The 13,115-nt window shown below is 39.6% G+C and overlaps 1 protein-coding gene across 1 annotated transcript in view; it reads right to left on the reverse strand.

Moving 5' to 3' along the window:
- Positions 1-447: 447 nt before the first annotated feature.
- The window catches only part of pde1cb (phosphodiesterase 1C, calmodulin-dependent b), a 90,021-nt gene continuing 77,353 nt past the window's right edge, over positions 448-13,115 (reverse strand). The window contains exons 9-18 of the mRNA XM_040143871.1: positions 12,976-13,076; positions 11,744-11,872; positions 11,114-11,215; positions 8,552-8,672; positions 7,089-7,170; positions 6,094-6,214; positions 3,573-3,748; positions 2,023-2,256; positions 1,404-1,466; positions 448-998 (exon numbers count right to left, since the gene is read on the reverse strand). Of these exons, the coding sequence (XP_039999805.1) occupies positions 982-998; positions 1,404-1,466; positions 2,023-2,256; positions 3,573-3,748; positions 6,094-6,214; positions 7,089-7,170; positions 8,552-8,672; positions 11,114-11,215; positions 11,744-11,872; positions 12,976-13,076 (1,146 nt within the window). The 3' untranslated portion in view covers positions 448-981. The remainder of the gene's footprint in view (positions 999-1,403; positions 1,467-2,022; positions 2,257-3,572; positions 3,749-6,093; positions 6,215-7,088; positions 7,171-8,551; positions 8,673-11,113; positions 11,216-11,743; positions 11,873-12,975; positions 13,077-13,115) is intronic.

Raw genomic sequence — 13,115 nt, forward strand, 5'->3', positions numbered from 1 at the left:
CATTACAAAAACTTAAATGCATTTGTGTGTGTGATATGTCTGAAATGCAAAGGTTGCATTCTAATTTTTGGACATTTACCACTACAATATCTTACATTATATCCAAAAAAAAATGTCCATTTTTGGATTGTGGAATTGTAGGATTTCTACTCCTCCTCAGACCCACACATGTACAAACCTTCAATATATACAGTGGAGAGGACAAACACACACAAAAAACAATACAAACCTGGCTGCAAGGAAAACGTATTTGAGTGTCTAATGAAAGCACTAAGAAAGTAAACAGGTTAAGAGGGGAAAAATGAGCCATAACTGGTGGTAAAAAAAAGGGTTTTTCTAGTAGCCATATAAACTTATGAGACTTCCAGCAGGAGGTCCAAAAGCACAAGTTTTCTGCTAGAGTGGGTTTGTTTTAGGAGTACTTGCTACTAAAATAATAGTGTGGCCTGTGAATTTAATCCCAGTGCACTGTACACATACTCATATACTGTAAATACTGTGTACCAGTTCACGTGCATGTATTCTGCAAGTTTGACAAAAAAGCACTCCTGTATTAATTTTCAATAACTAAAAAAATGGCTACATGTCTGTGGTTGCGTTGAGTAAAAGATTGGCAAACTAAAAAAGAAAAGCAACATTTTCAGTATCAGTCTTTCAAAGGCTCCTCTCGAACCCATCGTCGATGTCATCTTAAGGTCATTAAATCTGCACTGTCTTTATCAATAAGCAGGGAGGGAGCTATAATGCAAACGGGTAAAGCATGGGACTATAAACATGGTAAAAGTAAAAACAGTTGATCATAAGGACAAAAATGGAAGTGAAGGTGTGAGTTTCTTGGTGTCCTGTGGAGGGCGACACAGTCCAACTAATGGCCTTCCCTCTGATGCGAGTCTGAGTGAGTTCTCCCAACCAAGTTTTAAAAGCAGGTTCAGGTCGACAGCAGCACAGCAGAGATGCCGCACTGAATAATCCACAGCTCACTTACTCCATCGCTACCTCTGCTTTGGGGAAGCAAATAAGGAATATTTAGGGGAGATTAAATATAAACAAACAGACATAGACGAGCTGCGAACAGGGGGAAATCTCCCTGGAACGTCAATTAAATTATAATATCTAATTATCATTTTTCCCATGATTAATAAGCAGTCGTCAGCTTTTTCAAAAATAGAATTTAATTGCAAGGAAAACTGTTTGGAGTCAGAAATCTCCACTGAAGTACAAATACAGAGTAATCCTCTTAAGGCAGGGTAGTATTTCTGTGACCATGCTAACCATCCATATCCTCGAGGAAATGCAGGGACAGGAGATTGAAACATTGGTTTACACTTTATTTTAGAGAGTCATGAAATAGATACTTCAGCTTATATTTTGCCAATATTCATGGGCTGCAGAAATAAACTCACCATCGACAATTTTGTTCTTGTTTTCTTCACCCTTTGGAGATTCAGCCCCTTCAGACAACTCTCCTGAAAAGTCAATATAGTTTTTTTATTTGTCATGCTGACGCAATGTCTGCATCCTATCCCGAAATCATCCTCTCTCTTTTTAGTTAGTGATTAAGATTTTAATAAAAGACAAGACAAAACAATTCATTGATTAATCGTGAAAAAAATCCTCAGAATAACTGATGATGGAAATGATCGTTATTTGCAACCCTACTTGGTATTAAATCCTTTTCTGAGTAAGGCCTTCCAAATATTTCTTAAACACACGTATCTCCTACAAAGATGCCAATAATACACTTGTTGTGGCATCTCTGAATTATTTATGAGGTTTACTGAAAGCCAGTGGATACAAGAAGTTGGGAGATAATACAAATATCAACTGTTTCACTAATAATAGTATGAAAAAGGGTTGAGACAGCAAATGTGGATTAACATTCACCATGGCTATAATGAACAGTTGGTTATGGAGAAGGACTTTGCATACCAACGTGTGTATAGCACATTTAGAGAAATAGATTTATGTCATGTGTATTAAAAACAAGCCATGCTATGGGATGACACAGTTAAAGGGATGTACCGTTATGCAGTGGAGGACTCTTGTGTGTGGTGCTCCCAGGCTGTGCTCCCTGCTCTGTTTCCCCTGTGTTACCATCTGGTGTTCTGCTGACCTCTGCTGACTCGGGCGCCTCCCCCTCCACTTTGTCCTCCTTTGGTTCAGGCTGTTCTGATTCTGCGTCGACCTCCTGGGGCTCCATAGCCTCTTCCTGCTGGGCTCGCTCCTCTGCTTCCTTTTTAGCTCTCTCCTCCGCCTCTGAGGTCACATGGAGTGTGAGAGCAGGTTAGCGTGTGCATGTGTGTGTATGTGTGTGTGTTTGTGTGTGTGTTCATGTGCATTAATTCATAACAACTTACTTTTTGCTTTTAAGTAAGTAATGGATGAGAGAGCTCATTGGACTGTTTGTTCTATTTTAGACCTGATATTAGGTAGATTTCTCAGACTCTATAGAGTGTTAACTTAAAAACTTTGAGATGTTATAAGTGTTGTTCTTGATATTCTAACATGTTAGCAAGAAGCTACCTATTTACACATCCGGCAGCAACATTAGCATTCTTTGGAGTTGTGTTTTGGTTCAACCAATGAATGTAAGTTCAATATTTACTCTCTCTTAGCTCTGGTCTCCACCAACTCCCGAAGGAATTTATCTAGCTATTTAGTTGCTAAATGCTCCGCTATGTTTACCAACTAGTTGCTGCTACTGAGCAGGGAGCATACAGTTGGTTTTTAGAGCCTTTTTTCATCAAAAACGACACTGATGAGAGTGGTAAAGTTGCAGATTGGAAAACCAAAATATTGAGCTGAAGGACGCTAAAATGCTCTGTAGAGCTGAGGGGAACTGTTGATTCTCTCTTCATCAATACAAGCAATACCTTTCACATACATATAATCATGTTATATATTAACATTGTCAGTGTAAAAATATAAATCATAGCTGCAAAATATATATATATATATATATATATAGCCACTTTACTGGTCCCATTTTCTAAGATGGTTCACTTTATAAAGAGTTTATAAGTCATAACTAATGACTGTATTAGTGGTTAAAAATCATTTAGTAATGATTTATAGACTTGGGCAAAACATTCCCATTGCTAGGTTGTGAAAAAAATCCCTTTGGCTGGTGTTTATACTTTCTATTTGGTAATAAATATGGGTGATAATCTAATAAATGCACATCAATTTCTCATGTGTAGGCCACCAAGTCTGTAGTTAGAAATGTCAATAATTCATTAATAAATTCTTCTTACAATAAGCCCTCAACTCTCCAGTTCTAAATAATAATAAAATGTTACTAATGCATGCATGCAGTCAAAACAAGTGTCACACAGGAAGAGGATAAATACCAGCCACAGGGATTTTACACACTCTGGCAACCTAAACGTTATTCTTATCCCACGCATTGCAGATGGCTAAGAGCACTGCAGCTTTATGTGACAATTTTCTCCATTCTGGTGGATCTGAAGATCTGTTCGGACAGATCAGCTTTTCCCCCAGCTTTGATATTCCCTGAGTCCCCAAATCACTTCCATTTTATCAGGTTAACAAGTTGTATGTGTGAACAGTACCTTTAGTAGCCTGGGCTTTCCACCTCTCTCTGTTCTGGTAAACCTCTTCATTCCACAACGCCTTGAAGTTCTTCATGTCCACCGTCAGCAGAGAGCTTTGGCCTGATGAGCTGCTGTCGGAGCCCATGCTCTTCACACTGTGCCTTTTGGCTTCATCTGAGCTAATACTGTTCAGACTTAACAGACCAAAATGAAAGGGAAGAAGGCAGTTAAGAGATAAACAGGACTAAGTGTCTACAACCATGCTAGCAGCTCTGTGAGGCTGTACGTAAGCACAGTGGAGCTTTGAGCTAAATGCTAAGGTCAGCATGCTCACAAGGACAGTGGTATTGTTTAGCAGGTAATGTTTACTGTGTTCACCATCTAATTTTAGCATGTTAGCATGATAATGTTGAAAATGTAAAGTAAAGCTCAGACTGATAGAAATGTCATTACTTTTGCAGGTATTTGGTCACAAACCAAAGTAATTGACTATTTGTATTTTTAACCAGATGATGGCGCTAGATGAACACATGAGAGTTTAGTTGTCACAGTGCCAACTACTCAGTCTGTGAAAATAGTTGAATAATGTCTTTTGTTGTTCAGGGGTTTTCAACTCTGAGACATAATTAAATTCAGTGTGACTTTCACTCTCTGAGGATATCCGAGGCAATTAAGGTACTTTAAAACCATTAGCGGCTGATTGCCGCAATTTGCATCAAAAATTGCACTCCTTCCATTCAGATTTGACCGAGTCATAACTCAGACAAGTCTGAACGCACAGGCATAATACACATATTTTGAGTCTTGATGTGACTTACTTTCTCCAAAGATATCTATATAATCCATATCGCCAATGTCCATTGTGAATAAATGTCCATGAATCCGCTTAGAAATCATACAAAAAAGACACTCTTTAAAGCTCCAGAACTTGCCTAAGAGTCCTCACGTTTTAAAATTTTCTTTAGTATCAAAGTAATCCAGTGATAGTTGTCTGTAAATCCATGGGTACATTGCAAGCAGGAAGTGCTTATAGCTTATTTGGCATACTTGGTGCCAATTTGCCAGAAATTTGTAAATTTTATTTTTTAACAGAAACTCTTCAAACTAGAAGTGTGGGGTTTTAACAATGTGGGCATTTTGGAGGCAGGGAGTGAGGGGTTCCAATGAAAGATGCTATCAACATTTTTGAGGTTTTTTGAGATTGAACCATGCTAGGGACTAAAAGTCAGAATACAGTATCTTGGCTTCTGTTGCATCAATTTTGACTATCCTTTCTCTAATATCTCTCTCATGAGTCCCCCAACTTTATGAAAGTGCAATACTAAATTGCTAGAGTACCCTTTTAAGGGATCACCAACGTTATTCCAATTCACCATTTGGGGGACATGAATTTCATGGCAATCCATCCGATAGTTGTCAAGACACTCAGAACCACAGCTATCAACCTCTTGGTGGCAGTAGAGGAGGGAAGTTCAGGAGATCACCAAAGTCAATTAGGGCACAGCGCCTGAGTGCCACGAATGTCTGCACAAAATTTCACGGCAATCCATTCAATAGTTTTTGAGATATTTCCAAAAACTGAAGGCCGTGCCATCCCTAAAATCACGGCACTAGCTTGGATAAAAAAACATGAGCTTTCAGGCGTTCTGAAAGAAGAAAAAGGAAAGACAGGTGGATATAAAGAGATAGACAGAGTGAGAAGACATAGTTACACATGACTGAAAGCAACTATAAATGCTGTGAATAAACAGTCCAAGGAAACCCATAAGCGTCCAGGTGTGTCCCGTGTCAGATATTGTTGCACAAGTGGCCACAATATCTGAGATTTCCACTCAGTTAGCTTCGACTGGAGGCCGACTGAGTGATGCTAATGACTGCTGTTCGGGGAGGCTGATATTGATGTGCAGGTGCAACGGAAGATGAAGACCCAGGCTCCCCAGTACTACTAAAATAAAGTAGTCACTAACACTTTATCTCTCTCTGAAAAGCTTAAATATTAGTAATGCGAGAACAAGAGGAATGTACTTTTTTTTGGGGTGCTTTCAAAGCCTTGCACATTCTTTATTTATAACATGGCTGCAAGAAAAGTAATGAGCCAATTAATTATGCCAGTGGAGACAAAATCATTTTCTTTTGTATCTTGGGGGGCTATTGTGTATGCCAAACCAACACTGAGGCGCATTTTCGATCAAGGATGGCGAAGCGAAGTCGACTAGCATCTCTAAAATGTCAATTTCAAGGTGTGTGGCTCTGCCTGATGAAAGGTGGAGACATTTCCACGCACAGAAATGGATTACTCATGGGAGACTCATCTGCTGTTTTCAATACTTTTCATTAGATATGCTGTTATTGCGGAGGAGCCGTTGAGGTTTAATCATCTCATTGCGTGCATAGTTACTCAGAGAGGTATGAGAAGTTGGAGGGTAGAGAACAGTAAAGTCACTCACTTCCATCTGCTCAGTCCTGCTACCTAGCAGCATATAAGACTCCAAACTTGCTAAATGATCTCTCAGCATAAAGAGGAAGTGCTGCCACTCACCTTGAGCGTCGAAAGCCAGCAAAACCTGAATGGGAAGCCTCGTCGATGAGCGGCGTGACGATACGCTCCATCATGTCTGTCAGCACAGTGAAGGTGGGCACCACGATGAAGTCTATGAACCCTGGTGACAAAGATGTTGGAAAATCCAGAACATACTGTCGTTATATACATATTCATATTCTTTATTTAAGTGTTTTGAAGAGGTTAATGCAGACAAAGACGAGAAGAAGCTCAGAACAATCACTGAAATTGCTGGGATTTATGAAATTAAGATTGGAAGACTACAGGTATGAAACTGATCATAAAGTCTGAGCCTAAGTCTGTCGGTGTTAATACTATGAGCTGAGCCTTGGGGGGGGGGGCTGTCCTTTTACTCTTCTGGCCTGTTACTTTTCAAAATCAGGTTTTGGCCCTGTCACTTTAACATCACTGTTTCTGTAAAATCTCTCTAAATAGTGTCCTCACATGGTCTAGCTGCCAAAATACAGATGGGAGAAGCTCTGAGCTGATAAAAAAGTTGATATGCTAATCTGGGTCACCTTCAATTATCATTGTGCACTCACAGCTATTAAAAGATGTATTCACGTTTTTTAATTCTATGGTAAAACAACACTCACATGCCTATATGTACATTGAAACTGTTATTGTTCGCTATTATTGCTCCTCCTGTCCATACAAGAAATCCAACATTATTTATCATAAAGTATCAGTTCTAACGAGCATATAATAATACATAAATTTACGTAAAATTTCTATCTTTTTAAAACTAACATTGCTATGAAAGCACAATGACCAATTTCTTCAAAATATATTTGCTATACTGACATAAATGTATGTAGATACAGGAAATGGTGCACTCTTGGGTGTTCTATAGATACTTTCACATAGGAAAGGTCAGTTTTCTCAAATAAACTTGTCCTGGAGCAGAACTTGTGTACATATACAGTCATCATGTACAAGCTTTGTATGTATGTGAGGGTGGAGTAGCCACTAACCGATCTGGGACTGTGCCACCATTGTGGACTTTCTGTCGCAGAGCGGAGAGAACGGCAGCCCGAGCTCTGCTTCTTTGTCCCCCTGGAAATACAGCGGCCTCCTCAGTCAAAATCATTTTCAGTATTTGGTTTCTAGAAAAATGTTCCCCACTCTCCAGGCATACCAAAACGGCGCACTGTGCATGCACTCACTCATAAACACACACTTAAACTGTACACATACACCACCACCACACACCATATGCTCACACTTCTATCAACAGGCGTTGGATTTGTCTGGCTCCCGTCTCAAGTGCTTTTGGGGCACAAATGTGTTTCATTTTCCCTTTTGATTTCTCACAAACAGATGAGATGTGGAGTCAGGAGGCAAGGTTCTTTGGAGAAGCTATTTATCATCAATTCACATCTCAAGAGACAAAGACCTTGTGAAAGCACAATAACAATTGTACTGATAGTAAGAACAATGTGGATTAATAATGGAAGAGATGAAAGCAATGAGGCATCCAGTTAAATGTCTGTCCTTCTTGCTTACATTTACAAAAACATTTACTTATTATTTATAGCAAAATGCACTGTTTTATCAAAGAGATGATGTTCTATATTAGACTCTTCCATGGCGCCTGTGATGGCATCATATTTGAAAATGGCAAAGAGGAGAGTATTTGAAATTATACTTAAAAACATGACTGCATATCATACTGATGTAAACTGCCTTGGAGTGTAGATTTGTACCAAAGTGCCATATTAAAACAATCATTAAGAAATATCATTGTTATTTTACTCTTGGTGTTACTCTGCAACTGTGTGAAAGAAACCTGACAATACAATCCTAAATACCAGCACCAAAGGAGCAGTTAAAAGCAATGCTGAGAAAAAATAAATCAACGCTACTTCAACCCTAGTGTTTCATTTTTCAGCAATCCCAAGAAATCCTGGGAAAATAGTTCCTACCAGACTCCACACCAGGTCCAACAGAGCAGATATTTTTAAATAGCACTAAAAAAAGAGATTTAACTCAAAGGTCAAGAAATAACTTTCAGTCTCAACTTTTATACCAATATGGTCAAAAGGTTCTTAAAGTGTTCATAAAAAAAATTGAACATGGAAAATTGCAGCCACTAAATCAATCTTGTTCTGAGATTGTTTTGCCAAGAACATTAATGCTGTCTGCATTTTATTTAAGTGTTTCATTCATCTGTGTGCTCTGGGGCTTGCTTGCGTAATGGCATGTTTTACTCCGACACTTAAATGGACTCGTGCCATCTTTCATTTTTCAGTTTCACCTGTACTCTTCTGCCACAAACTGTTCAGTTTCAGACTGTTGGAACCTGAAGGCTGTGTTGAAATGTATTTCATCATACCAGAGATTTTCCAACTCATGAAGGCAATTAAACCGTTAATGCCCAATGGCCGCACTGCACTTCTCTTCACTTCTCTGTGAGCAGCCAGGTACACCCACACACCTGTCTGAAGAACTCCTCTAGTAGGGAGGTGGTCCAACGGTGGTGGAGGTCCCAGCTTTTGGCCGGGTGGCTGATGTCTGCTGTGTGCAGCAGCAAGGACAGAGCTTTAGGCTTGTCAATGCTAGAAAAGAAAGGAGATACACAATTTTTAAAACTGAGGTCCGCCAGAGAGTATTTATTCATTTGTTCTGTTTTTTTTCTAAGTGCTTCTGTACACTTGCTTTTTATTTTATTTTATTTCTTTGTTTTTGTTGTTGTTTTACATGGTATTTAGGCTTTGTTTGATAGAAAAAGATGTCAAAGTTAATGTTAAAGAAAACCAAACAAACAAGTTGATCTTAATAAAGTACGAATTGAAAAAAAACTGAATGCATCACTCCCTTAAACATATTTAATCTAAATTGCCGTTGTGTCTGCCTGTGCAACTTTTAAAAAATCATCACTGGCTGCTCCAGTGATGATTTTTTAAAAGTTGCACAGTTAGTCAAAATAAAGTCACTTTGGTGTAATCGAGGTATGACGGATGATTTTGAGTTAAACACACCTGTATCTGGACAAAGATACAAGAAAGTTCTCAAGGCACTGAGTTTCCCTGAAGACAGCAATCATAAAAAAAAAAGGAAGAATGGAATAAATGTGGCACAGCTGTAAATGTGTCTACAGCAATCTGTCCACAAAAAATGACTAGTTGTGCAAGAAGAACACAACAAACATGAAAAAGTCCATGAGGGGGGATACTTTTTTAAAATACAGTCCAGAGTGCAAGTATATGGGCAGTTACACAGTTTTTTTTCTTCAGGCTATGTGCTTCAACACATTCAGTTTAAAATAAGATAATCTGTTTTAGTTCACTATCGGGGGGTTTCCCCTTTCATCATACTGCCTCCATTAGACTAATCAGTTTTCTGCACTGGAACACGGTGTGAAGATGCATCACCTCATCTCATCAGACATCAGCGGTGTCTGAGACATCACCTGATAACCGTATCAAAATATCATGTTTAATGGATTGATGCATAAATGGACAGACACAGACCAATATGGAAAACAGACACACAGATGAAAACACACAAACACATACACACAGCACAAGGTTAAACAGAGGTGAGCAGCTCAAATTTCCTCCTATTCCATTTGAGGCAGATTTGATCTTAAAGTGCACTCTAAGCAGGCCTGGAGCAGACCGGTTTGAATTACTTCACTATTCAGCATTAGAGCTTCCGGCAGACTGCAATCTCTCATTCATATGTACACGTATGTGTGTGTGTGTGTGTGCGCGCAGCTGTTTGTATCTGTGTGTGCTTGCGTACCTATATAGCACTGGATCTCCCAGTCATTACAAACTCACCATCTATGGACTGGTGAGCCAGCAGGTGGTGCAGAGACACAGTGCATGCACTTTCACATAGTAGGATTGTACTTTTTACATCAATGCATATATTTTAACTCTCTTACATTTTGCACAAAAATGTGAGCCATTCATGGTTTTCCATGACATAACCCCCTGCTTCTATCTCTATGAAAGCCAGGAGGGTGACCCTCACCCTCTGCAGCAGGATTGGTTTTGATTCTTCAGATGTCAGCAACAGGCAGGATTTGAACCAGGAACTGCACCACTGGCGCCTTATAGTCACAAATAAAAACCTACCACCACCAAGTCCCCATCGCACTGGGAGATACCCTCTGAGCGCTCTTTGGTCTTCACTTTGGGTGTTCAAAATCACTGAGCCTCGTAAGGATCAAATTCACAACCCCTTTTTTTGACCCCCTAACTGACGAGATAGCCCAATGAAGCACACGTGAAGCGTTGCTCACTCTTCCAGTTTTTGGGTGTGTGGCGAACCCTCCTTTATCTTTGATTCTTGTTATATTCCCTGCGCTTGACCAGACTTCTGATTTTCTCAGTAAAATATAACAGATTTGCCAGTACTCAGAAACTGACTGTGATGAGTGAAGAAATATTTGGAGATGCTGTGTCAGGGTGTCCAATTTTGTATACATGTTAAATGGTGAAAGCAGCGTAACAGATGTTCTGCTAAAGTCAAAATTAAAATGTCTGTGGAAGGCTAATATTTTCTGCCTGGTCATCTCAGCTGTGGCAGAACAACAGTATGCTAGCATGCCTTCCAGCAATATTTTTGGCGCCGGCTGTTTTTCACCACAGTGTGCAAATAAATTCCATCCTGCCAAATCTGGTGTGCCTTCATCATAACTCTGTTTGTGTCTGAGAGGGCCTTTAATACCCTACTGTATACCTGAAATGAATAATAAATGTCTTTTGGTACCATTTGGCAACAAAATACTCATCCCATTTCTATTTTTTATGCCAAGTAAACAACACCTGTGCAACAGAAATCTTCCTTTGTTTGTCCATTTGATATAGAACATGAATGTTTGTTTCTCTATCAGCTTATCTATGAGTGCACTCTTCAGGGCAGGGTTACCTGGGATGTAAACAGTGGGTGTTTAGTAAACAGCAGCTGATTGCAGGTTTAATGGAGATTTAAATTGCTGGGGTGAGGGCAGGGAGTTGAAATAGTAGTAAGGGAAAAGGCAACTGACCCCTCAGGTTGCTGCAGGAAGTTCTTCATGGCCTTAACCTGCTGGAAATGGCAGGACATATCTGTGGCCAGCACCATCTCCACCACCAGAGCCCGCAGCTCTCTGGTTGAAAACAAAGGCGAGAAAAGAAAGAAGGGGAAAACATGAGCCATGTGCTGTATAATGAACTGTCAAACCCGCAGGTAATAAAAGCGGACTCATTTCGGAAGTCGCTAAAGTAAATGAAGGCAGCCAACACAGTTTTTGAGAGCTATTTATAATATCTGCTTTGACAAGTCCCAGCTTATGCCATGAGAAATCGGATTGTAACTGTCTCCTTTAATGTATTATCACACATAACAGTTCCATTTAGGACAAAGTTAGTAGACCTTGAAGTTAATCCAACTTTTCTGATTCTGACTCCAGCGAGCACAGCTATTAATCTTGAAACACGAGAGAAGGGAAGTTCGCATCAGTCTTTGAATTGGTGATGTGCACATTGTGAGAATGTTGTGCCCGACCTGCTTGGTTTCTATCTGTCTCTATCTGTTCTCCACTACATCTCAGAGTTTTATGTCCCTTTGCTGTCACTCAGCTCTTTCATCTCTCTGTCTCTCTTTCTCTTATTGTCTGTCTTTTGAAGTGTCTGACCTCCAGTCATCCTTGGAGAGGTTGTAGAGGATGTTCATCTCGTCGTCGTCCTGCAGTAGGCGGTAAGCTGCGCTGACATGGTGACTCTCCAACACCGAGCGGTCATTGTACAGGATTGCTGTGTCTGACCTGACAGTCAAACAGAAAGTGAAGCAGTAGTTTCTTATTGGTGTATATTGGAAAAACAGCATTAAGGGCAATAATAAACCCATAGATGGTGCTACTTCTTAAATTTATCAGTAAAGTGTGTCACTTAATTGGCGAGTGTGATCAGGTTTCAAGATGCCTGAGATGCCAAAGATCTGAAATCTTTTCCTTTTTGAGTTTCATTTACTGGGTCATTCTTGATTACTTCAATTTGCGTACTGCAGCTCTGTGTCTGCATGTACAGCGGCAGTCACTGTGGAGGGTGCTCTGCTAAAAATATGTGAAGAAGATGTTCTTGTTGCAGTCTGGCAAATAGCAGGGTAAACTTCCAGCGAATTATTAAATGTGAGAATAATTCATGTTCTTTATATGGTCTTTTTTATGTTTATTTTTAAGGTAGTCTGCTGAAAAAATAAAAAACGAGAAAAAAGGAGGAAAAACCTCAAGGGTTTCACATGTCATTGATATATAAGATGTACGCCATAAAGATGACTGAATGGAGGTTATAAACTTTTTAAAGCAAAGAAGACAGTGCGATCCATAATTTAGGACCCCAGTATGTTATTGAAAATGAACCTCTGCTAGTAAGAAGTTTGTGAAGATCAAGATTTGATCTCCACAATCTGGAAGGTTTCCCTCTCTGAGATATATCCTCAATGAAACGGTACATTTGTGGAAAATATTCATATTAACACATTTAAGGAAGTTGATGTTTCTGCATTAAAGGAATCTGGATAATTTTTCCAAAGGGTTGAAGAAAACAGACTATGTAACTTGTACTATGAAAAAAACAACAGTAACGGGTATGAAGAGTGTTTGTCCACAAAACTTTCCAAATGATAACAAAAAATTTAGTAGCTTTTTAACGACATAATTTGTTATCTCTCTCTCTCTTACGTTCTCATCAATGATAACTCTTTTTTTCAATGGCATGGAGTTTGGAGTTCATTTGGACTCCCATCCTGCCCCAGTGTTATTACTGCACTGCAGGCGATCTCAGTGCAAATATAAAGCTGCCTTGCCGTAAATGAAAACATTGATCGGGTGCCTCAGTGCCATGCATTTTTGATTTTATGATCCATTACCTTGTCTGAATGTGGAAGTTGTTTGTGGTCCCCGTGTGCTCGTAGTCGTGCACCGCCGCCGCAAAGATCATAGCAAAGATCTCCAGCTCAGTCAACCAATGCTGGAGGCAGAGATAGAGGAGAGGAAGGAAGAGGTGGAA

Source organism: Xiphias gladius, chromosome 14 (assembly GCF_016859285.1).
Source record: "Xiphias gladius isolate SHS-SW01 ecotype Sanya breed wild chromosome 14, ASM1685928v1, whole genome shotgun sequence".
Lineage (NCBI taxonomy): Eukaryota > Metazoa > Chordata > Actinopteri > Istiophoriformes > Xiphiidae > Xiphias > Xiphias gladius.